The sequence below is a fragment of the Xenopus tropicalis genome, chromosome 2 (assembly GCF_000004195.4).
Source record: "Xenopus tropicalis strain Nigerian chromosome 2, UCB_Xtro_10.0, whole genome shotgun sequence".
Taxonomy (NCBI): Eukaryota; Metazoa; Chordata; class Amphibia; order Anura; family Pipidae; genus Xenopus; species Xenopus tropicalis.
The window spans coordinates 143,890,597-143,917,247 of NC_030678.2; the positions used below are offsets into that span (position 1 = coordinate 143,890,597).

At 38.5% G+C, this 26,651-nt stretch overlaps 1 protein-coding gene across 1 annotated transcript in view; it reads left to right on the plus strand.

Annotated features, from left to right (window-relative positions):
* Positions 1 to 26,651, plus strand: part of vdr (vitamin D receptor) — a 76,511-nt gene that overhangs the window by 39,424 nt on the left and 10,436 nt on the right. Inside the window, exons 2-3 of the mRNA XM_002935657.5 lie at positions 11,530 to 11,677; positions 19,218 to 19,348. Of these exons, the coding sequence (XP_002935703.1) occupies positions 11,532 to 11,677; positions 19,218 to 19,348 (277 nt within the window). The 5' untranslated portion in view covers positions 11,530 to 11,531. The remainder of the gene's footprint in view (positions 1 to 11,529; positions 11,678 to 19,217; positions 19,349 to 26,651) is intronic.

The window sequence follows — 26,651 nt, forward strand, 5'->3', positions numbered from 1 at the left end:
ACCAGGCGTTTTCCTGTTATTTACCCCACAGAGTATATTTCCATTCCTAGTTTGTGTGTCTCAATGTTAAAAACAGGTAGTGCTGTATTCATTGGGAAACAGTGGCATTCTGGACACAAAGGCCTGTTCCTCTGGTCACAAAGTGCTGTTTTTCCATATGGCACCCAAGAGGCTTACTAACTGAAATCTGAATTGGATTTTTGTGTCAAATTATAGTGGCTTTGCTTATTCACCCTGTGCAGCTGCCCACATAAAAAAGTCAGGGTACAAAATAAATTGTGTATTATCAGCCTGCCCAGGGAGTTTGCCCTAAGGAAAATTGTTATATTTTGTCAGTGTTGCCAAAGATGCAGGATTTCTGTTTGTTGAGAGATGCCCACTTTTCTTTTTTTCACATGGTGAAATTGAGCCTTAGCCTGCTACTGCAGAGGGCAGGGACAAGTCTTTCCCCAAAGCTCTTTTAATAGCATAGCTCTGCAGTTTTGATGAAAGTGAAAGCAACAATGTTGAAAACGAGCCAAAAATTATTTATGAAATAAGTAAGCTCTATCTCACATCATTCCTAAATGCAATCATAGATTTTGATCCATGCAACTGTATAGTTTTGCTTTATAAGCCCACTTGTTAGATTCTCCATTATATGTCTTAACTGTCATATTGGATTCTCATACCAGTGGATGTGCTGTGACAAGCCATCTGGATAAAATTGTGTGCATGAATGGATAGGACCATATATAGGCCCATTTATAACAGAAATACTTACCTGTGATTGTGGGTATATGTATGCAACAGAGCAATCCCATCAACTGCAATTGTTTATAAGTTCTGACCTTTAAATAAGCTCTCACTTCTAATAAGAGGTTAATAGCAATACTTTCCATATATATGCCTCTGAATGGGGATAATGTGTGTGGTATGTTTCTTTGACTTCCCGGACTGTTACATTTTGGTTGCTGAATAGTTACAAGGGAGGCGCTCTGTACTCTCAAGGTAACTTGCAACATAGTAACAAAGTCTAGAACCCGCTTGCTAGAGTTTAGCCTGTTATATTCCCCCAATAGGTATAGGGATAACCTTTTGGTTTTAACACCTATTTTCTTTTTCTTTTCTTTTGAATTTTAAAAGCTATGTTTTAATTTAGATTACATAAAAATTGTTTTTTAATAGTCTAAACAGGTGTGCCTAAACCTTAGGTGTTCTTTACGACTTTCAACTCATATAATTCTATACACATTAGTGCACCCTGATATACTATAGTGCGAGGTTAATCTGCTCTGAAATCATGAATGGATAGGAGGCATTGTAGAGAATGGAATCCGTATTCACAAATAACACTTATTAAATAAGCATCTGTCGCCAAGCCCAGGATTCAAAACTGCAGGTCTAAACCTATGAGAAGGTGTGATTTAGAAGACCAAAAAGTCAGAGAGGCATGTTCTGGAGAGACATTCTCAGACTGAACAGCGGTAACAGAGTGGAGGCAAGATTTGTCAATATCAGCAATAAAGGGGTTGTTCACCTTTAAACTGCATTTTAGTATGTTGTAGAGAGTGCTATTCTGAGACCATTTGCAATTGGTCTTCACACACCAGCAAACTCCGTCCTTGTTTTACCTAGGAAGGAAAGGTATGTCATTTCCTTATTTTTGACATTGTTCAGAACTGTATATTTGTATAATGTTTATTGAGGCTGATTTAATTATGATACCACTTTTTGACTCATCAGTATAGTTAATTTACCAGCAACACTGTTTAAGTCATGTTTAGGAAAACATGTATATGTAAAAATAAGTTAAAAATTTAGTTTTCTGGATAACTTTTGGTCTAGACTGGGAATGGGAATGCCAACACAGGGAAAGACATGTTATATACCAACAGCGTTCATTTGTTATTCTACAACCATGGTCTCCACGTGTCCTCCTCATTGTAGCATATTAAAAGGTATAGGCAACTGACTGCAGCTGAATGACCCCACCTCTTTATTAGTGTATTTATTTTTAGAGTAGTGTTATCTGAGCATAGGCTGGAGGTAATTACACTCTTGCATATGTAAGGGCTTGTACACATGGGCGTTTCACCCTGCATTTGCTTTCTTCTGCTTTCCAACATTGGGGAGGGCAGGACGAAATGCAATACATTCTTTTCTATCTGCCCGTACTGACAGAGGTGCTTCCAAAAGCCAAACAAAGGCAGAATGCAACATGATGCATTCAGCACTTAAATGCACTTGTGCCAGTACGGGCAAATAGGAAAGAATGAATTGCGTTTCGTTTTGCCCTCCCCTGCGGTGGAAAGCAGAAGATAGCAAACGTGGGGTAAAATGCCGATGTGTACAAGCCCTTAAACATGCAAGAGTGTAATTACCTCCAGCACATGCTCAGGTAACATTTCTCTAATGCAGGAGAAAGGGCAAAACGCCCTTGTGTAAGAGCACTAACAGTCACAACAGGAGACACCTCCCCCAAAATCTGCCGCAAGGGAAAAAAATGGCCCTTAGTACCTACAATAATGCAAACTTGGTGCTCAGAAATGGCCCCAATTGTCATAAACAATGCTGTGTCATAAACACAGAAAATGCTTTCTGTGTACAGCACCAGTTTTTATCTGTTATCATATTGTGCATAAGACAAACAAGTTAAAAACTGGCAAAAAGTAGAATCTTATGAAATTTATATTTGTATGTATTTTTGTTAAGCAGTGGGTTCTGTTCTTTAGAACCTATTCACTTGCATTCCGTTATAGTCCTATTGATATCTATGCAATTGATACCATTAAGTTTAAAGGGCTAATGGACACCTTTATACCAAAGTGGGACTTATAGTACAGTTTTCTTGGTTTTAAAAAAATACTCAGTGCTTCATTCATTTCTTTCATGCCATTTATTTGGAGAGCAGCCAGCTCCCTCCCATGGAAATCTGCACTCGCCAGGTTCTGAGATCCAACAGGAAAACAGGATGACTTTGAAAGTGGCTGTTGAAAGGGACCTAGATTCTATAAGTGACTTGTTTATGAAGGGACTGTACTAGGCAAGATGTGGGTTCCTTTCATAAAGCTTCACATGTCTGTTTTAAATGAAGGAACTGTAGGTAGAGAATAGATGCACCCTTAAGTGCGTGTCTGTGTCATTATTTCTGTCGTACATTTAGTTGCTTTGATTGTGCAGTGTCTGGGCTAAAAACATATCAGAGAATTTAATAAACACACTGCACTGTGTCTCAAGTGTTTTTTCCACATTTCCATTTGGAAATCAAAGCTAATAAAATTACATTAAGAGCTGCATAGAGATACACAAAGCCTCTTGTGAAAGCCTGCTTTGGGTAAAGTGCAATTTTTGGATGCAAACATAATGTTTTTTCCCCACAATGCAGCGTTTCCTCCCCCACAGAATTTCAACATGATTGTGGGTGCATGGTAATTAACTAATATGGCCAGAATGCCCTTGTGTCAAAGCACTTGCATTAAAATTTAACAGAACAAGCTGAAGGGGCACATAGGTGCTAGATGTTTAAAGAGAACTATCATTAAAATGAAAATACACTTTGTCTATACATGCAGGAGTCATAGTCAATTTTTGATTAACAGGTGTATGATTGGTGTGTGTCCCCTTTGCCTAGACCAGGGATCCCCAACCTTTTATACCTGTGAGCCACATTCAAATGGAAAAAGTTTTGGAGAGCAACACAAGCATGAAAAATGTTCCTTGAGATGCCAATGAGAGCTATAATTGGCTATTTGAAAGCCACTATGTGGAGTGACAGCCTACAGAAGGCTCTGTTTGGTATTATATTTGGTTTTTATGCAACCAAAACTTGCCTTCTAAACATAAATTCAAAAATAAGCAACTGCTTTGTGGACATTGGGAGCAACATCCAAAGGGTAAAGAGGGATCACTGGCCTAGACAATGTTTTAGAGTTAACTATATAAATAATTTAATCTGATACTAATGTAGAGAGACATACACTGCATGTAGAGAGACAGACTGCTTAGAGGGAGATACTAAAGAGTAACTTGATAAGAAACTGCACCAAATTTTCAGTTGAGTTTAGTCAGAAAGTTTGTTGCCCGCAGGTATCTTTCTGTATAGCCTCAATGTGTGCCTAATTTTGCATCCAAAAAAGCACTTGAGCTTGTGATCATAACCAAATTTTACAGATTATTTTCTTGTATTGCATCTCCAAATGCACAGACTTTGTAAGGCACAGTAATCTTTCTATGTTTCTTAACTGACTTATTTGATGGGTGGGGTATTTGCTGACAATGTAGAAGTACTTGAAAGCATATAGCTCATGCATGAAGTTAAATATCACAGAGCTTCACATATCTCTCAGACAGGTAAAATGCGAAACCATATTACTTATATAGCTTAACATTATATAATGACCACGCTTCACTAGCTCCCGTTCTTTAGAAAAACCTCTCCTGGTTACACCCAGGTTTTTCATGCAGCCAGGTGGCGTACACATCTATGTCGGCCCCTCATAATAATTAATATGGCACCTCTGGGCAAACAAAACAAACGTCTCATGGGCCAAACTTGATTGCTTACTGAGGAAGGTGATTTTCATGTTTTGGTAAAATATTATGTTTTGAACTGTATATATTTCTAAAATGGGACACAAAGACCTGCACATTTTTTAGATAATGTAACTGCCTGCCTCTGTAATCATTGTATTCAAAAGGGGGAATGCTGGGGGTAGCATGTGAGCATTTCCCTGAAGACCCCCTAGCTGATGTTTCATTTCGATTTCAGGCTAAATGTGCAATGGAACCTTGTACTTAACACTTGCAATGGTTTTGTTGTGTGCAAAGTGGTGCACTCTACAGTTTCATTATCACCATATATTTATAGCACAAGCAAGTTACACAGTGCTTAACATTAATTTATAACAGTTGTTTAATAAATAAAGGTTGCAGAGTGAAAACATAGAATCAGAGAACCCTACTTGCAAGAGTTTACAATTGAAAGGATGTGCACGTTTTTGCACCACTTAAAGGAACAGTAACACCAAAAAATGAAAGTGTATAAAAGTAACTAAAATATAATGTGCTGCTGCCCTGCACTGGTAAAAGTTGTGTGTTTACTTCAGAAAGTCTACTATAATTTATATAAATAAGCTGTTATGTAGCGGAGGCAGCCATTCAAAGGAGAAAAGGCACAGGCACATAGCAGATAACAGATAAAACACTATTGTATTCTACAGAACTTATCTGTTATCTGCTATGTAACCTGTGCCTTTTCTCCTTTTTTCCAGCTTGAATGGCTGCCCCCGTGGCTACATAGCAGCTTATTATATAAATTATAGTAGTGTTACTGTAGCAAACACACCAGTTTTACCAGTGCAGGGCAACAGTGCATTATATTTTTATTACTTTAAAGATCTTTCATTTTTTGGAGTTACTGTTCCTTTAAGACCTTTGCGTGCTCTGCAGGGAAGTCAGTGTGAAAAATGGGGCCCTACTTTAAATTAACTTCAGTGCAGACCTGTGAATGAAACTACATAGGTATCCATATATAACAGCAAGTTATAAATTAGCACATTACTGATTTGCTCCAGGCCTAAATTCTAAATTCTAACTCTGTAGTGCAACGAGCCATTACGTTTTTATAAGCTCAGTTGAGATATATATATATAGCCTTGTGTTTGAATTTATATTCAGAACCCTTGCCATGTTTACTCACTCTTACGTCACTCGTGCATGATTCATGCCTACACTATAGCTTGTGTGTTGGTGTTGTTCAGCTACATGTCACTTGCCAGTAGGACTGGTTGCTCAGGGCTATTTCATGTGACTGCTTTCATGGTTACAGGTGCTTGACTTAGAGAAAAGGCTTCTTCTATATGCAGACACGCAATAAAATGACTGCGCTGTCAGAACTGCTAGGAAGGCTGTATGTATAGACTGGAACAGCATGACTTAATATAAAGTAGATCAGAGGGAATAATGTGTCCCCTATTATAACATACACGGATATTAGAAGTTACATTCAGGTCATGGAACTTTGAGGTGACTTCCAGTAGCTTTATATACTGTATTAAGCAAGGATGTACATTATTTTTATAATACATATTTTTTCTGCGATGTGATATCCACAAGGTCCCCACTTACAGATCCATAGTTACAAACAAAACAAAATTATTGTACAGCTGATGTTTTTTCCCTCTACTTACATTTATGCCACACTGTCATGACATCACATGTGACACATTTAACTCTTGGACATCCTCTGAGATATATGGACCACATTCTACATACTTCAGCCTCAGTTTCCTGCATGATTATGGTAGCTGGATCTTTTACTATACTATATCCCTATTTTGTCCTATTTTTGCCTCTGGAACTCTAATTGCTAACTTTGTGATATACAGTATATTATGAAATTGAATTACTGTTTGAAAGAAGAATTAGACTAGGCTGGCTGAAAGCCTTAATACTTTGTTTTTATTTTACTTTCTATTATAATAGAGTACTGTACAGGTTATAATGAGTCATGTCATGCAAGTAAAATAATTAAGCAACACTTATATGTAATGACATCACTAAGCATTTATATTTCCGAGGGATGTATTTTACATTTTGTTCTTGGCTCTTGTATATTATTATAATTTAATTTATAATGGGGACTTACTGTTCTGTAAATTGGTTTCCTTTCATTTATTTACAAGAACCATTAGTGACCATATTTATTTGCAGCGGGGGATGATCTGGACTCTGAAGTACGTTGAGGAGTTATTGTAGCACCGGATCACAATAAAGGAAATCTGAACATGAAAATAATGTCTCCTTTCCATATTACCAAATTTGTAAACAGGAGTCTTTTGTGTAAAAAATAATCTTACCATCCTGTTAGGAGGATGATCTTGGTTAGGAGGGAGCGAGTATGAATTGTAGTTTAAACAGCAGCCAGTCAGTCATCCTTTATTTCATTTGGATAGTCAGGGGAATCATAATCCCTAATGTCAGCTGAGAAATAGGAGGGCATGTCATAGTAAAAGGGGCATTGAAGATATAGGGAGCAGACTAACAAATGGAATGTGGGAAAATTGCAACGGAAGAAAAGCTAAATGGTGAAGGATAGGAAAATGGAGGCTGGCAAAAGGACTGAGAATTAGAGAAATAAAGGAAAGCAGATATGAAATAGGGAAAAGAAAGAGGAGAGGAAACAAAGAGAGAATGTACAATGAAAATGGGGAGCAGAACAAAATAGAATATAAAAGGTTTTACAAAAATGAGCAGAAAAAACATATTAGAAAGAAAAGAGAAATAAAAATGAGAGGATTATTGAAAATGAAGAATGAGAAAACCAAAGTAGAGGGCACAAAAGGTTGGTGATCTGCAAAAAGGTTAAGTAAAAAACAAAATGGGCTTAAGCCTATGAATAGGTGCCCCAGGGTACAAACATGTAAGGCTTATGGGCATGTTAATAAAGACTTTTGTACTTTCACACTGTGGCTGGTTTACTGGAGTTTGTGAAGTGCCAGTCAATTTTTTTTACTTTATAGTGTTCCCTCCCCGTGCCGGAGGGTTTGGGTCTTGTCATCCAAACCCAGTATTTCTACTGGTAAAAGTTTGTTGGCTACTTAGCAAATCTGAGGTTATACATCTTTTCTTGGACCTGTAAGAAGTCAGGATGACAGTCCCTTCCACCATTACTGTGGAGAGTATCCAGTTTGCCTAATTGCCCATAGGTTGGCACCCCATTTAGGATGCAGTATAGTCCAAGCTTTTAAGATATTGCCAAGGAAGGGTCACAACTTTTTTTCCCAGAACAGAACACATGCTGGTCCTGACTCTGAGCTGTCTGTCTCCTGGTTACCTTGAATTCATTTGTATATACTCTTTATGCTGAGTTGTAGGGGAATTATTATGTGAGGCAAAGGATCGTGGCTTGTAGTTTAATTGCTATTCTAAACTATTCTATTTGAAATCTACCACACCCAGAAATTATAAAGTAGCATTCCAGGAAAATTTTGGGTTGGGATTCTAATGATCTGCCCATCCTTTCATCGCAACATAGGTCCTGACCGCACCTCATTTAACTTGACACATTTGTTGGGTGATTTATATGAGAACATATGTTGCTTGTGTCAGGCTGGGTCTCAGCTCTGCTGGTGCAGAAACCAAGCTTTGATGCAACTGATCATTGAAATAAATGACAAGAGCGTTAGAACCCAGATACACAGAATTAGAAAAGCTAAAGATTACTACAGACAGATTCTGTGCATTATACATGCACATTAGAATGAAGGCACTATCTCCCTCATACAAGTACAAATATAAACTATGCAATATACACATATATCTTTAAAAACGTCCCTATGAATGAGGCTAGTGTCCCAGCTGGCAAGAAGCTACATTGCACTGAAAGTTTATGCCACTCATCTACTAATTTGATCACAAAAAACAAAAGTTAAAGCAAAATGAATACAAACCACATGTTTTATGCCTCCGCTCTTTCCCAGGAAGCTGAAAATCCTAATAACCCACTGACTTCTCTTTGGGTTCATGCCTATTTAATAGTAGGTTACAGCACAAAGTCACTTACAACTCCAGCTCAAGAGGAGGGCCTACATTATAAATGATAGATTTAAAGAAACAGGGGTGAGCAAAGGTGCTTCTTATTGATATCAGCAGGAACAGATCCATTGTTAGTGGCACAAAGTTGTCGTTCTTTGGAATGGTTATAATAATAATAAAAATAAATGGTTCTAACTTTCATTATTATTTGATCCATCCTTTTTGAGATGCTTCATGCCATATCTTCATGCTATATTTTTTGCATTTTGCACATTGCCCCAATACTGGAAATTAGCTCTTATATCTAATATATCACTTGCCAAGTGCAGTGCTCAATACTCATATCATCACTTTGCTGAATACTGATCTTACTCAACCCCTTAGGGTAGTTCACCTTTAGGTTAATTTTTAATATGTTGTAGAGTGACCTATTCTTAACAACTTTTCAATTGTTTTTTAATAGTTGTTTTAGTTATTTGCCTTCCTATTTTGATTCTTTCCAGCTTTTAAGTGGGGATCACTCATTCTGTAAGGTTGCTCTGTAAGGTTACAATTGTATTATTACTGTTCCCTTTAATTACTTATCTATCTATTTAAGTCCTCCTCTATTCATATTCCTGTCTCTTTTTCAAACTGCTTCCTGGTTGCTAGGTTAAAGGGATACTGTCATTGTGAACTTTTTATTTCTGAATTACACTGTTTACATAGGAAATAATTCACTCTACCATTTCAAATTTTATGCTTGTGTAGCCCACTTTATAAACTGTTGTGGCACTACCTGCTGATATGTCACTGGTTGGCGCTTCCAGGAGTCCTGAGCCCCGCTTACTATGGGGGAAGCAGGGATTTCTTTGATAATGGCGTGCCTCCACCCAGGGCTCTGCTATGGGAGAACTACAACTCCCACCCTGGGAACTGATGTAGTGTATTAACCCCTCAATAGGATCCACTGGCTGCAGGCTGATTTGCCCCTCCCTGGGGTAACTCCTTACCAGTTGTAGTGGTCCTGGGTACACACACACGGAATACAGCAGATTGCAAATGAACAGATTGATCTTTATTGGGCAGACCTCTCCAGGAGTGTATCATCAGACAGTCAGGGCACATCCACAGGTTACATCAATGCACAAGACCCTCGCTCAAAGGTACCCAGGGTACTCAAGCCAGAATGATCTCCTCTAGGAGGTCCCTCCGGTACTACACGCCAAGAGACCCTCTCTTAGGGCTCTCCCCGGTACTCTCGCCAAGCAGACCCTCCACAGAGACTCACCCCCGGTACTACACCCAGGCTACTCTTTAGCAGGGTCCTCTTTCTCTTGGAGACTATCTCTCCCTTACCTACACACTGTGTGCCCTAACTTCCAGCTGATGTATTGCTGGTAGGATCTTAATCCTCTACACTCCTGGAGGGGCAATGCGGCCCATTCTTACCTACCACTCCCTACATGGCACTCCTAGAGTGTCCTAACACAGGGAAACTACTATCTACTCACAGGAGAGCTCCTCTCTCTAGAGGCTCCCAACTTAAGATGGCTCCCAGCACATGGCTGTTTCCCTTATATGGGCCTATGCACCACCCTGTGGCCATAACCCGAACTGCGGGGATACTCCCCATTAACTATAGATATACCAGGCTATACCCATTGTACCTTAACCATTACCCTCCCAGGGACCTATCCTAGGGGTATACATTCTGAGGGGCCCATTTTAGCAAACCCCTACACTTGAATCAACATATTTTTTTTTAGTTGTAATATTGGTGTGTAGGCGCCATCTCAGTGCATTGTGCCTGAGTCTGAGCTTTCAGAAGGAGCCAGTGCTACACATTAGAACTGCTTTCAGCTAACCTATTGTTTCTTCAGCTCCCATGTATCTGGAGGAGTCCCAAGCCAGACTTCACTACTATTGAGTGCTATTCTGATATCTACTTCCTTTAAATTGGACCCTAGCAACCACATAACTGCCAAATTTCCAAAATTGAAAGTTGCTGAACTGAAAGCTAAATAATTCAAACCACAAATGATAAAAATATAAGAAATGTAGGCAAATTGCAAATTGTTTTAGAACAGCACTCTCCACAGCATACTAAAATGTAATTTACAGGTGACCAACCGTTTTAAGTCTCATACCACAACCTTGTTTTAGATTGTAAGCTTTAATGAGCAGGGTCTTCTTTACCTCTTACATAGGTCAGCATTTGTATGTAATCTGTATATATACAACTCTACAGTAGCTGCAGAATATGTCTACATATTACATATTTACACATTCTGTTCAAAATAACAAAAGGGAGATTACTGCAATTTAATCACATTCTCTCATTTTGCTTAATGTATTGTAGCCTGTAACAGTGATCTACACAGTTTCCTTTTATTTTAAAGCACCATCAGAGTAAAATATGAATATTTTATACTATTAGGAAAACTTATTTTTGTCTTTAACTTTTCAGCCTTTGGTTATCATTTACACTAAAAAACTAAAAAGTTATTCTGGCTATTTCTCTATTAATCTCTGGCAATAGCTTCTTGTCCTGGGCACAAGCAGGGCCGGATTTAACTTCTGGGCACCCCGAGGCCGCTGCCGCCCCTGCGAGTGCGCATGCGCAATCGCGCGGCGCCCTCTCTCCCGAGTGCGCATGCGCGATCATGCGTTCCCAATGCACATTTAAACTCCCATACGGAGCAGTGGGGAGAGGTCCCGACTGCTCCGTATGGGAGCCAAATTTAAAAATTCTGTTGCGGCGGGGCAGCATGCCGCCCCTAAACTTGTGCCGCCCTAGGCCCGGGCCTTTGTGGCCTTTCCACAAATCTGGGCCTGGGCACAAGCACACTTAACATAATGGCAACTTTGAACACAGCTATGAGACAATGGCTGATACACACTGGAAGGTTTAGCTGGCATAGAACAAAGCATTAATCAGATATGTGCGATTATGCCTTTGACGTGGCAGGTACATTTTGCATTAGAAACATAATGTAACTTTTTTTTTGTTGTTCTCTGTTTTTATTTCAGTTATGGAATTCATGGCCACAACGTCTATCTCTGATACTGACATGGAGTTTGATAAAAATGTCCCTCGCATATGTGGAGTCTGTGGGGACAAAGCTACTGGTTTCCACTTCAATGCCATGACTTGTGAGGGCTGCAAAGGATTTTTCAGGTAAGCTAGAAAAGAAGGACATTTATGTAGTGCTATTGTTTTCTTTAGTATTGTAATATACAAGGTACAATGTACCCCCCCTACTGGCTACGGTAGTAATAGAACATGGGGCCCCAGACAATGCAGAAAGGCTAGAATTCCCAATTTATTATGTGTATTATTTCTTAACAACCTTTTCCCCAATGGGACATGTCAAAATTTTACAGTATTAAAAATGGGATGTGCCTCGTAATGATGCAGTGGGCGTAGATTTTTTGTATCAGTCTAGATTTGAATGCCTTCAGTACTCAAAAGCTTCTTCAAATGGAATGAAAATTACCGCCCAAATATTGCATACTGACATATGTGCTTCTAGTTTAAAAGATGCTTATTTGAGCATCACAATTACACTATTAAAGAAGAACTAAACTCTAAAAACCAATATGGGTAGAAATGCCTTATTTTATACACTGAACTTACTGCATCAAACTAAAGTTTCAGAATTTATATTATAGTATTTCACTTGCTTACTGTGCTCTAAGAAACTAAGCTTTAGGCTTGTCATGAAGTAGAAAATGAGGTTTGCCTGCAGCACTGGATTTCTACTGGGGGTGCCCAGAGGCCGCCCCCATTCGGCACCCCCTTTCCCCCCCCCCCCCCCGCACGCCGGCGTGGGAGCGTTCGTACACCCATACGGAGCAGTGAGGAGAGGTCCTGATTACTCACATATGGAAGCAAAATTTTTAAATTTGCCTGCCGCCCTAGGCCCAGGCCTTTGTGGCCTCGCCACAAATCCGGGCCTGCTTGCCTATCATAGAATTTGATGCTACAGGGCTGATTATTAAATTCTGATGCAAACTGCATGGGTTTCTGAGCTGCCATATACTGATAATCTGATTTAATTAGTAATTAGCCTTGTATTTCAACTTTTAAATCTATATATACAGTATATTGTGAGTGGGTCCCTAAGCTCAGTAAGTGACAGCAGCACAGAGCTGTGCAGGGAATCAGCAGAAAAGAAGATGTGGGGCTACTGGGGCATCTTTGGAGGCACAGATCTTCCCTCCTAAAGGCCTGGGGTTGTATTGGGCTGGTACAGACTCTTAAAGCATAGTGTGCAATATTTCTAGCCTACTACTTTGTTAAGCTTTTGTTATCCTTTAACATAAAAGGACGAGATGCGAGCACTTATTATCCCTGTTAAAGCATGAAATGGCCAGTAACACGTGAAAATAAAAAGTTATTTTTATGTGTTTAAATATGATGTCCTGTTTTTTAAACTGGGAAAAACTGTGTGTTTGTTTTAGAAGCTGTAATATAGTTTTTATATAGTTTATAATTAAGCTGCAGTGTAGCCATGGGGATTGCCATGCGTATCTCAGTAGGGCCAATATTTGCATAGCAAATAACATATATACTGGGTAGAATACAATGGTTTGAGTACGTAAGTGGAGAAATTGTAAGCAGGTCAAAAGTCATTCAATCCCTATACAAGAAAAACTCTTTTATAATAGGGCTGGGGCTCTAAAAAATATTTCAATGGTGCTGGACAAACAGATATCATCTTTAAAAACAAATTATGCTGACCCTTTAATAAGCAACTCTAAGGGGCAGATTTACTAAAACTCAATACTTTCTCTTTTTTTTATTTTCAAATTCGACTAAATTCGTTTTCCCCATTGTCTGATATCTACTAAGGAAAAAGAAAAAACTCAACTTTTTAGAATTGTCATGAAAAAATTCTGACTATCAAATCATTGCTGTGACAATTCGAAAAAGTCATGATTTTCAGGAACAAAACCCAGAAAAATCTCTAAAGTTTCGAGACAAAAAAAAGAACTTCAAGGAAAGGGAAGGGATGAAAAAGTGTCTATTTCTCCTGATGCTTTCAATGTCATAATTTCATTGCACGGAACACTGTCAAGTGGAAGAAACGCAAGTGTATACACTATAAGAAGTAATGCTTTTCTGACTCTTCTGGCAGTGAATGGAGCTCAGTGGTTTCACTGAAGAAAGAATCTCAAGTGTGTTATTTTTCATTTCTAAACCCTGTTCATATGTGCTTTAAAAGCATAGATTATAGAGAGTAGAAGGTACAGCATTATTTTTTAGTTGCTTAATTGTGATTTCTAAATTGATGGGTAATTATATGGGTGGAAAACAGGAAATAAGAAAATTAATGAGTAGGAATCATCATTGGAGCCATGTTCCATTTGCTTTCCTTGTGCTGTGTTTCCAATATTTACAGATGTGCTAAACATAGCTTTCATTGTTAACTATAACCATTGGAAAATGCCTCCATCTGCATGAGTTAAAGCTACATTGCTTCCCAGTAAACAGTTAATTGGTTTAAATTCATTTTCAGAATTATTTAATAGTGGAATTTATTGCACTAAAAACACAGCAAATTGATATAGGTCTACATTTCAGTTTATTTTCCCCTGTGGGTTATTTTTAATACTCAGTTTCATTGGCTGGTCTTACAGAAGACAAGGCATTATTTTGTTTTATGTTGCCTACAACAACCCCCAATAACCCATTGTCCTAATTTAATTTTCTAATCTACAACTTATGGGCAGATTTATCAACGCTGTGATTTTGTAGTTTTACAGGTTTTTGAAACCACAATTAAACTTATTTCCAATAAAAACAAAAACATCTAGTCATTTATTAAAAGAACCCAATTGAAAAAGCACAAATTAATTACGAAAACTAAAAGAACATGAAAACCACAAATTTAGGACAAAATTAGTACAACTCCCATTGACTTCTACATGACCTCAACAGCTTTTAGATGGTGTTTTTTGTCATTTGTGTTTTTCGAGGTTTTGTTTCATAACAAATTGTGAAAAAAGTTGAGTTTTAACTAAAACAAAAAACAAATCTTAAAAGAAAAAAAAGAAATACAAATGGTCCCCTTAGACTGGACTTAGGTCAACAGGTTGATATAGGCCCAAACTTTCATTAAAATCATGTTAACTTGCCATTCATGCAGCTGTAAAAATCAGATGTATCCGGTTTGGTACAAGGTATATAACACACACAAGGACTGATTTATATAGTTACACAAAGGCAGTTGCCAGAAGCAAACAAGTATTTTATTTTATTTTTTATTTTGACTGTATTTTCTAACAGTAGACTGTTAAAACCAAATGCTAAAAGTTTACTTCCGTAAACTACTCTTGTGCAATTTGGTACACCGATTGTAGATTAGTTCCACAGTTTATTGATGGATGCTAGCTCCTGCTAGCTTATTCTAATGATATACCTCTGTTCAAATATGGTGTATTTAAGTATCCCATTTATAAATAGTGTTTATTCCACTAGCAATAGTAACATGCGGTGGCAGGTGCAGATGGCAAGGGAGACATTATAGAGAGATAAAGCAGAAAGGGAGGAGGATTTGCAGAAGTGCAAAGAGGCATTGGAAAAAAATGCATATAGAAATATCATCAGGATTAAAGGCTTAGTTAATTTTTAAATTACCTTTTAGTATGACATAGACATTGATATTCTGAGACAATTTCCCAATGATTTTCATTTTTATTTTTTCAGTTATTTAGCTTTTTATTCAGCAGCTCTCCAGTTTGGTATTTCAGCAGCTATTTGGTTGCTAGGTTCCTATTTACCCTAGCAATCAGGCAGTGGTTTGAAAGAGAGACAGGAATATGAATATGAGAGTGCTTGCATAAAAAACATGTAATAAAATGTAACAAGAACAATAAATTTGTAGAAGCAGCAGTCGGTAAGTTTCTGGTAGCCAGGGGTGGACTATTGATAAAGACTGCACTGTGGCCAGTGTTGGAGACGTCCATTGCTGCCAATTGCTGAATTGTGTAATATACAGTATACTGTAGTATCCCTTACAACTACATAGGGATCAACATTACATTTGTCTGCTGCATGTATGGCCAGCACACAAAGTAATTCAAAAGCCTATACTGTGAATTGTTGCTTCTCTTATTTATTGCCCTTAGTTCCCTAGATTCTGTCACAAATGCCAAAAGCTCTAATATACACTTTCACACTAGTGATTAAGAGCTCTGTGGCTCCACAGGAATGTTCCAATGCAATGCCAGAGAAATTATGATAGCATGTGCTTCCATCAGCCAATAGTTCTCCTTAGCGTTGCGGTGACTCCTCTACAAACACACAAGTAGCTATTTTGAATCTGGCTGAAACTTTTGGAGATGATCATGTGGAACTAGCAATTGCCTAGCCAACCCTTGTCCCCATTTTGGGTTGAACTTGTTTTCCCTGCAGACAGATGGCAAAGACATTCCTTTATCTCTTGTGTACAGAAATAGTACCGCACCAGCCTGGCACTGTACTCTGTTGTTGTGTGGTTGCAACTTTCCTGTTTACTTTTTATACTATTTTTATTCTTTACTCTGTTAAGATATTTCATTTTACTATCAAGAAATAGTTTGGCAATAACAAACATTTTAAACAGCTGACTAAAGTCAGCATTAATATTTGTGAGGGGAACACTTTATAGGGGACCTGTCACCTTAAGAAATAATTCTGAATCTTTTTTTATCACATTAGTTGAGCAAAATAAACTTTACTTACACTACATAAATTATATTAATCTTGTTTCCCTTAGTCTTGCAAGCAAGCATACGGCTGCCATTTTGTGAACACTGTTATTAAGACAAGCTTTGCATCATCCCAAAATCTTGTTTATGCTCCACAATCTGATGTCCATGTACAAGATACATAAATGCAATGAGATCTAGGAACTGAATGGAAAGTGAAAGTAATTGCCTGAGGCATAGAGGCAGGGCAGGCAATACATGATTGACAACTCAGAATTTAAAATACATTTCTAACAGGTATGGATGTTTTAATTAAAAAAAAGTTTAAATTTAGGTTTCATGTTTAATTTGCCAAGGATTTTTTTTATACAGCTTGTTATATGTTGGTGACAGGTCCCCTTTAAATACTCAACTTTAATTTTCATTGCTTCCCTATTACTCCTTTCCTCTATGTAACTGATTTTTCCCTTTAGTAATTCCATTATTTGTCTTTCCATATATCCTTGCACATATTTAACAAACGTATTTTATCTTTCAGCATTGAAGGGTATATGCTGAAAGATGGACATTTACTGCTGTGTATATTGTGTTTCATTTCTAAGACAATAGTGTGTGGGAGCTCCATTTGCTGTTGAGTGATACTTTATCTTGTATAGGTGTATACTTTAGGAATATTTGCTTTTCTGTTCCCCTGTTATGTTTCTCTGTATATGTAGAAGTGATTGAACTTCTTCCACAATCCATAATTATCTGTCCAGTTTGTCCCACTACTCCCACACTCTGGATATATGAAGACAGAAGGAATCATTTAAGAACCAAGCCCAAACACCAGGACTTGAAATATTTCAAGCATGAACAAAAACAACTCCACTCACCCATTATCAATATATATAGGACATTAAGATATTCTGTGCTTTTCCCTTTCAGCAAAACATTCATTATTGCCATATGCCCTTCCTAGTGATGTGGTAATGGCAGATTCTGTTAATGCCTTTAAGAGGGGCCTGGATGAGTTCTTGATCAATCAGAATATCCAAGGCTATTGTGATACTAATATCTACAGTTAGTACTAGTGGTTGTATTTATAGTTTATGTATGTGAGTGTATAGATTGGTAGGTGTGGGTTAGGTGTGCTGGGTTTACTTGGATGGGTTGAACTTGATGGACACAGGTCTTTTTTCAACCCTATGTAACTATGTAACTATTATTTGGCTATGCACTGAAATATATTCAAGCTGGCCAACTACGTCAAAGTCATCCCTGATCTGGGCAGTAGAACACTCAATTTTATTTGATTCATTAAGATCTTTACTGCTTTATTAAACATTTTTCACAGGGACTGAGTTTTGCTTACAGCTTGCTTAATTTCAAGGTTAAAACCCCCAAATGGTTGCCTTTTTTATTGGCTACTAGTGGGGTTACCTGACTGTAGCGTGGGTAAAAAGGTTGGAAACTACAACATGGAGCTGAAGTTGTGGTCAACAGTAAATGTTAAAACATTAAACGGGGTTACAATGAGGCTGTGACCACAAAATTCATACAGACAAAAACCAGAGGTCCTCTGTAGTGATGGGCGAAATGTTTCGGCAGGCATGGATTTGTGGCGAATTTCCACTTTTTGCCATTGGCGGATTATTTTGCGAAACGGATGAAAAAATTCACAGGGGAAAAATATGTTGATCCAAAAATTGTCGGCCATGTCAAAAGAATAGTCGCTCGTCAAAAAAGAGTAGTCGCTCATCAAAAAAAAATAGTCGTGCTACAAAAGAATAGCCGCAGGCGACAATTTTTTTCAGACGCGCAACATTTTCTCTGTTGCGTGAATTTTGCGCCGTTTCGCAAATCTTTTGAAAGATTCGCACATTTTTCGGTGAACCTAAACAGGACCTAATAATGGCTGAATGCAGAGGACCTCTGCACTCACCCATTATTAGTATGTATAGGACATTAAGACATTTTTTGCATTAGGTAAAAGTGCCCGCCCCCTTAAACAAAACAGGGATTGTTTGTCGATATATTGCAATATATTCAAGCTGGATAACTACGTCATCATTCCCAGTCTGGCCAGTCCTACGCTTACTTATCTGATTCATTCATTACTGCTTCATTATACATCTCCAGCATGCCGGCATTGTATACAAAATATATAGAAGATGAGTACAACAACTTACCAGGTTCATGTACCAAGCCCCCAACCTATAGGTATGGGGAGTGGAACACTTTAAAGAACTTACAGGAACTGGTGTAGAAAAAACTATTTGAACGAAAAGGCCACAGTGTAAAATATCCACAAAATGCCTTGTGCTTTTTGTGCTAAGCGGCATAACTAATCATGATTAAGTGGCTAAAGGCATAAAGACCTAAGATAACTACATTAAATCAAATACTTTTGTACAGGTAAGGGATATATTATTCAGAATTTTTGGAACCTGTGGTTTTCCAATAATGAAGTTTTTCCGTACCTCAAGTCTAAAAATCATTTAAACCCAATAGGATTGTTTTGCCTCCAGTGTGAATTCATACATCTTAGTTACCGTCAAGTACAAGGTACTGTTTTATTATTACAGAGAAATAGGAAATAGTTTTTAAAAATAAGAATTACTTGATTAAAATGGAGTCTATGGGATATAGGCTTCCAGTAATTTAGAGCTTTCTGGATAAGGAATCCTATACCTGTACTTTTTTATACTTGCGCTGTGCCATTTTGGTCTTTAAGGTACTAGTCAGTTTGCATATTAAGCAGCAGCAGCTTAAAAGGACTTGTGCTGATCAGACCCTGGGCTGTATGTCTCACTTTAATACTTAAAATGTTATTTTACTGAGACATTGGAAATATACTGTATCATACTGTCATTTTTGCATATTATTCAAACAGGTTTTCTCCAGATTTTTTAGTGCCACAAATTCTTAATTGGTTTGAGATCAGGGCTATGACTTGACCATTACAGGGAATTCATGTTTTTTACTTCTTTAGCTGTATTTGTTTTGCTGATATACATGTTTATTTATATTGTTTCCATCAGGAGAAGCATGAAAAGAAAGGCTGTGTTCACGTGCCCATTTAATGGTGACTGCAGGATAACTAAAGATAACAGGCGACACTGCCAATCCTGCCGGCTGAAGCGTTGCGTGGATATTGGCATGATGAAGGAGTGTAAGTTAATGAATGCAAATAGATCATATTCATTTAATGCTGTCAACTCAGAATGTGGAAAAAATCAACTCTTATGTTAATGGTAATAAGTGAAGGTGAGAGATAAGAAGATTAGGAGAAAGTTGGAAACATAAAGTGAGGAGGTACACCAAAGGTAGGATGAAGGGGAGGGTGCAAGGAAAGCAGGATGTACATTGATGCAATAGTGAAGACTTGCAAAGGTGGCTACTTCTTTAAACATACATTTGCTAACTGAAAAAAAAAATATTTTCTATAACAGGCTTACAGTGACACATACCTCTTCATAATTAAGTGTTTATGAGCCTAAACTTGGTAGTAGGGAAGCAGAGGATCCACTATTTTGGGATTCGGCCGAACACCGAATCCTTTGTGAGAGATTCAGCCAAATACCAAACCGAATCCGAATTAGCATATGTAAATTAGGAAAAGGAAAGGCCAAAGAGAACCGTGCACACAGCCAGGGGCGGGCCAAGCCGACTGTGCGCCCTAGGCAACCCGGTCGGCCAACTCCGCCCACCTCCCCGCCCCCCCGAATGGCGCATGCGCGCCAAAGCACAGGAGGAGGGGCAGGGGGGCGGTGCGATTGGATCGGTCATTGCCTCCGCCGCTAATGTTAAGCGGCGGAGGCACTGACAAAGTAGCACTAGGGGTAGGCAGGAGAGGCTCCTGCCTGGCGCCCCTCAATCATTGCGCCCTAGGCAGCTGCCTCTTCTGCCTACCCCTAGTTCCGGCCCTGCACACAGCTCATGTAAAAAAAACTTCTGTGTTTATGTGACAAAAAGCCAGGTGATTTTAAGGATTTAGTTCAGCCAGGAGCATGGATTAGTCCAAATCTGAATTCTGCTAAAAAAAGTCAGAATCTTGACCGAATCATTAACCAAATCCTGGATTTGGTGCATCCCTACTTGGTACACATGACATTTATAGAGAAATTATGTTAGTGGCTATTTTCTGTTTAACAAAACCGAGTTAACACTTTTGTTCTACTGTGTGCCTTTTTGGAAACAAACTTAATCATTACTGCATAAAAAATGGTGGAGCATGAACAAGTACATCTTTCTACAATTGAGGAGGGAATGTAAGCCCACATATAAAAGTTTCTGTGGAAGAAGTTGCAGCTATATAGGCAGATCTTAGTAAATGTATTGCCCGTGTTCTGCTGGCATGTTCAGTGGCCTTGCACAGCTTGAATCTGCCTAGTATAATACTGTGGAGACTTTTAGTCCTCAAAATAGGACCCATGACTAATGCCCTTGCAACACAACTAATCCTTCTTATCTTAAATCTGGCAACATAGGATCTTTCTGTTTTGATCTAATACTGTGGCCCACTGAATGCATCTGTTTATTCCAAAGTGGAGCCACTAGATGATGGTGATGATCACAGTGATTCTAAGGTAGATAAGGCACCGGTGGCTTCCTTTTTGACTGTAATGATGCTTTTGAGAGCTATCTGATCAGATAACACTTCCAGAGTAATGATATTTCAGGGCAGCCAAAAAAGAGACACTGGTCTACTTAGTCACTCTGTTTGCAGCCAGTTTCAGAGCCAAAGGGTTAGTTCAGTCTCTCTGTAAAACAAATGTTTGTAAGTACTGAATGAATGTAAGCCTGCCTAGCATTACTGCAACTACCTTCAAATGGAAAGCAACTGAACAGCTAAATATCAGTTCTTCAAAAATAATACTTTGGTTTACTTATAAATAGACTGGCTCTGGAATTAACTGGTAACATTTACCATCTGTCAGTAATGGTTGTGGACATTACCATTGGTCAATTATTAATCTGAAGCTGAAAATAAAGCTTTTAGTTATCAAGTATCCAGTCTTTATACTCTGTAATTAATGGAAATTAACTCCTCATAACATTTAAAGTCATCTACTTCTAAGGGGGAGGAAGTTATGTTAAACCTTTAAATTATTGGGCTTTGCTTTTATTATGTCTTGGGACAGAGGGTGGTAAGGTTGTTTAAACTGGAAAAGTCACAGATTTCTCCAAAGAAAGTTATAGAGGGGAAATAGGTTACTGGTTTTACTGCTTGCTAAATTACTAATTAATAATGGAATTATATGGAGCTTTTTCAGTGCTTTATACTTAATCGGGATGTAGCAAAAAAAAACCAAAAGAAAATTGTACACAGTACTTAGTGATACAGGGCTTATTTACATCTGTAAGTTCAGTGAGCAAAGTGCAATTTTGTGTGATATTGCCATGTATTTGCCCAGCTTAATTGCTTGGATTTACGCTGGGCGCTGAGGGAACCCTGGAGTTACCACCACCTTGCTAGTTCCTTTACTGCCCTGTGTCAATCGCTGCAGTAGAGTTGCACCAAAAGTCCCCCTGCTCCAATAGGCTCAGCAGTGCCAGATTCTGAACGAAGGGCAGGAAGGAATGAGTGGTGTTAAATGCAAATATAAGGAGGAGCAAGGAGTGCAATTTGATGCAAGTACCTTTATGTGCTACTGACTGAGGGGACCGCAACTTTGCTTGTGGATGTAAATGTACACCCTTACATGGCTACTAGCCTCTGGGGTCTTTGATTAACTGCACCAAAACATAAAGGAAATGTGGCAAAAAAATACATTTAATAAACAGGCAAATGGGTTGTTTCTATAACAATTGGAAGATTTGGTAATATATATATATAGGCCACCAGAGACTATATATACGTGGTATTAAAAGAAATTATAATCACATCATACAGAAAGCTTAAAGCTATAACCTATAACACACCTGCTTAGGTACCTGCTTTACATTTGAGTGTTTGTATAAAAGCAGATTGTGTGCTTGCTTTTGTTTATTATGTTTCTGGTCAGGAAAAGAAAAGCTTTTTGGAGTCATATAGGAAGTGTCATATGTGTTTTAAATGTCAGACAGACAGAATGGGATACAACATTTTTTTTGTTTGTGCACTAAGAATGACCAATTAATTCCTGAAACCAGATACAAAAATGATATAAGTTCTTGGAGAAACATTGTAGATGAGATCCTGTGTTTACAAGTTTTAAAAACCGGGGTTTATGCTTTACTCTCACTGCAGTTTTTAAAATAATTAAGGAAACAGCAATTGATGTGTTACATAGAAAATGATGGGACTTGAGTATTTTGAGATATCATCTAAAAGACTAGTGCATATAGCTTAGAAAAGAAATAACATATAGTTATATGACATCAGTCTGGGGACTAATTCTAGAGGAAGCAAATATTTAATCAGACCTCACATAGAGATGAACTCGCAGACAGTTTGACCTTCAAAGTGGAATATAAAAATATAAGTGCATTTTAATGACTTGTAATATTATAAAGATCAAACAGATAAGGTTGTCATTAAGCTGTCATTAAGTTTGCATGTTCATTTTGCAGGGCTGTGGGTCACATTCAACTGGAGTGCACATAAACAAATTGGCACTCAGATCATAGCTGAATCTCAACAAAATAACAATCTCTCTTTATAAAAACTGGCTTTGAGTAAATTCATGTACACATGCCTAGTGGTTCTCAAGTTTTGGGAAAACAATGATTTGTAGTTTTGGCAGTGTAGTTACCCTATGTCCCTCTCATTCTGCATCATTTTTGTTTTTATCCAAAGTTTGTACCACAGACATGGGCGTCCGCAGAAAATTTTCCAAGGGGGGGCAAGTAAGCTAGCATCATCCTGCAACAGATAAATATATATATATATATATAAATATATATAAATATATATATATATTTTTTTTTTTTGCAGGATGATACTAGGGGAGGCTAAATATGGCCCATACACAGACTGACCTACAGCTAATGTGACACTTAGTGGATTCGCTGCTGACGTAAAAAGTTAACCTCCCAACTACCTCTTGCCGTTCCCACTGACTTCCAGGGATACTGTACAAAAGTGCAGGTGCTTTTTTTTTTTACCCTAAAATGTTTAGTATTAGTAGTAAAAGTATTCATACGCGCACTTCTGTTAGGGGATCTGCAAACATTTGTGTTTGTGATCAGTTAGCTTAAAGGGGTAGTTCGCATTCGAATTCACTTTTATTTTTAATGGTTTTTCAGTTATTTAGCTTTTTGTTCAGCAGCTCTCCATTTGGTATTTCAGCAGCTATCTGGTTGCTAGGGTCTTATTTACCCTAGCAACCAGGTAGTGATTTAAACAAGAGATGGGAATATGAATAGTTAAGGGGCCTACTTGGAAAAATAAGTAATACAAAATTATAATAATAATAAAATTGTAGCCTCACAGAGCAATATTTTTTGGCCCCCATTTGAAATCTGTATAGAGGCAGAAGAGAAAGGCAAATTATTCAAAAAAATTAATTAGGAAGACCAATTGCAAAGTTGCTAGGAATAGGCCATTTTATAACATACTAAAGGTTAACTTAAAAGTGAACCACCCCTTTAGATGTGTTTATGTTAGTTTTATAGCAAGAAAGGCAGTGGTTACTGACTCCCCATTATATACAGTGAGACGCAGTCCGTATTTACAAACCCAGCACATTATATACAGTGAGGAGCAGTCCGTATTTACAAACCCAGCACATTATATACAGTGAGACGCAGTCCGTATTTACAAACCCAGCACATTATATACAGTGAGGAGCAGTGGGTACAGATGGCAGATATTCAGGCCCTGGCACTATAACACTGGCACTGATACACAACATTGGCCCCACTGTAACTTACTATAAATGAACAAAACAATGACAAAAAAAAAAAAAAATAGTAAGTGCAAAAAACAACAACACATATATAAACACACAATGAGCTTTTTCAGAGGGAAAGAGTTAACTTACCCTCCATGTGTTAGGGTAGGGGATAGATTATAAATTATTATAGATGTCAGGTCAGGCAAAAAACAATTTAATGTCAGCTAGTGATTCTTTAGAACTGTATAGTACCTGGGTATAGTGCCTGGGTATAGTACCTGGGTATAGTGCCTGGGTATAGTGCCTGGGTATAGTGCCTGGGTATAGTACCTGGGTATAGTGCCTGGGTATAGTGCCTGGGTATAGTGCCTGGGTATAGTACCTGTGTATAGTGCCTGGGTATAGTGCCTGGGTATAGTGCCTGGGTATAGTACCTGGGTATAGTGCCTGGGTATAGTGCCTGGGTATAGTGCCTGGGTATAGTACCTGTGGGATGAAAACTGCAGCAAAAGTTGAGAGTTGGTTCTTAGGTAAAGTTACAGGGGCAGATTCTTCTTTTCAGTCTTTATTTCTGTTTCCAGTTTGCAAAATCTCCCGATCCCTGTGTGCATGTGTGCTCTGATTGGTCAATTTTACTGTCTGTCAAGGAAGCTGTGCTCTGATTGGAGAATCCACAAGAAGAAAGATCCAATCGGAGCACAGCAAAAACGGGCTTGAGGGGACTGCAGAAACGGAGTAAGGTTTTTGTTTTTTTTGCTACTTTTCCAGGGGGGGGCAAGTGCCCCCTCTTGCCCCCTTCTGTGGACGCCCATGACCACAGATGTTTCAATATTTAAAGGACATGTAAACCCTACATTGTATATAAGTTGGGCACATCTCCCTTACCACACCATTTGTATTACATATATCCCCTCTGTTCACCAGCACTTCAACATTTTCCTAAAACAAATGGCAGATTCACCTGGTGGCCATTTTCCCTCTCACGCATCTTCAGGGACATTTACATCTGCAAACAGCTCATGTGCTGTTTAGGGCTGTGACAGACGAGGGGAGATTAGTTGCCACGCAGCAAATCTCCCTTGTCACAGGCAACTAATCTCCCCAAAATGCCATCCCAACGGCGAGAATGTAAATCGCCGGTGGGATGGCATAGGCGGCGCAGCGATTTGCCAAAGTCGCGGAAGTTGCCTTGAGAGGAGGCGACTAATCTCCCCGTCTGTCACATCCTTTAAAGTTCATGCAATGAAGAATGCAGGTTTACACAGGCAGAACTTATTTGATAAAAAGTCATGCAAGCAGTTCCATCTCATCATTAGCTTAGTAGAACTGAGCTTGCTCAGTAAGCCAAGAGTCAGTTCCTAAGGGAGGGGGCTGAGGAGGAGGGGTTATTAAGGGGATGCTGCAGCCTTACTATTAACCTTTTAACAATTGAAATTGCAGGTTTTTAAAGATTTCAAGGCTGTTCACTGATTACATTTTTTTGTAGGGGGTTTACATGTCCTTTAATTACCAGTGAAGGTAGAAGAGCCTTACTCTGGACTGCTCCTTTACATGCTGTCTTAATGATGTGCAGAGATGTCAGTGGGGTCACAGCTAATTGTGTAACACCAAATTTGCATGAACTTTGCCTGGTAATAATAGCTTGTTTAATGGTTCGTGCTGATTTGTACATTGTTATGGTTTTTCCATTGTACCACAGTGCACCTTTGCTTATCTCATCTCAAGCATAGAAAGTTTTATAAACATCCGTTCAAATGAACTGTACTAATTTGTGTTCCAAGCTCCAGCAAATAATGACATTTATATTCACAGTCTTATCTAAAAAGCCTTTAATCATCTGAGCTGTGCTGCAGTTTTTTTAAGGTGTCAACTCATTTCTGAATTAGTAGGTAGCATTGATCATTTTAGACACTTAGGGCTCTTGCACACGGGGAAATTAGTCGCCCGCGACAAAACTCCATGTTCGCGGAAGACTAATCTCCCCGAGTTGCCATGACCCGCCATCCCACCGGCGAACATGTAAGTCTTTTTCGGCGATTTCGGGAAATCGCGCCGCCGCGTGTGCCATCCCGCCGGCGACTTACATGTTCGCCGGTGGGATGGCGGGTCATGGCAACTCGGGGAGATAAGTCGCCCGTGACAAGGGAGATTTGTCGCGGGCGACTAATCTCCCCGTGTGCCAGAGCCCTTAGAATATTGATAGTCTTGTTCTGATTATCATACACGCATTGGTTATCTTTTAGAAAATATTTTTTTTCTCATGTAAGAGCACAAAATTAGGTAATTGTCTACTTCAAATGGTTCTGATGGCAGGCTAAATGGCTTTAAGAAAAGATGCCATTACATATGGAAGCATTAACTGTTTCATATTCGTCAAGAACTTTGGCAAAGCAAACATTTTTCTAAAGTTTTCTTCTAAAGGAAAGTCAAGAATGCCTTTAACCACTGGCAGATATTTCCCATTGTACTGTGGATGAAAGGAATATTGCCCCTTCCACCCCTTTTTCTGGATCAATGACTTATTAAAGGGGGCTTGAGTGATTAATGCAGGGATCCCCAACCTTTCTTACTTGTGAGCCACAGTCAAATGTAGAAAGACTTGGGGCATCATAAAAGTTCAGGTGCCAAATAAGGGCTAATATTGGCTATTAGGCA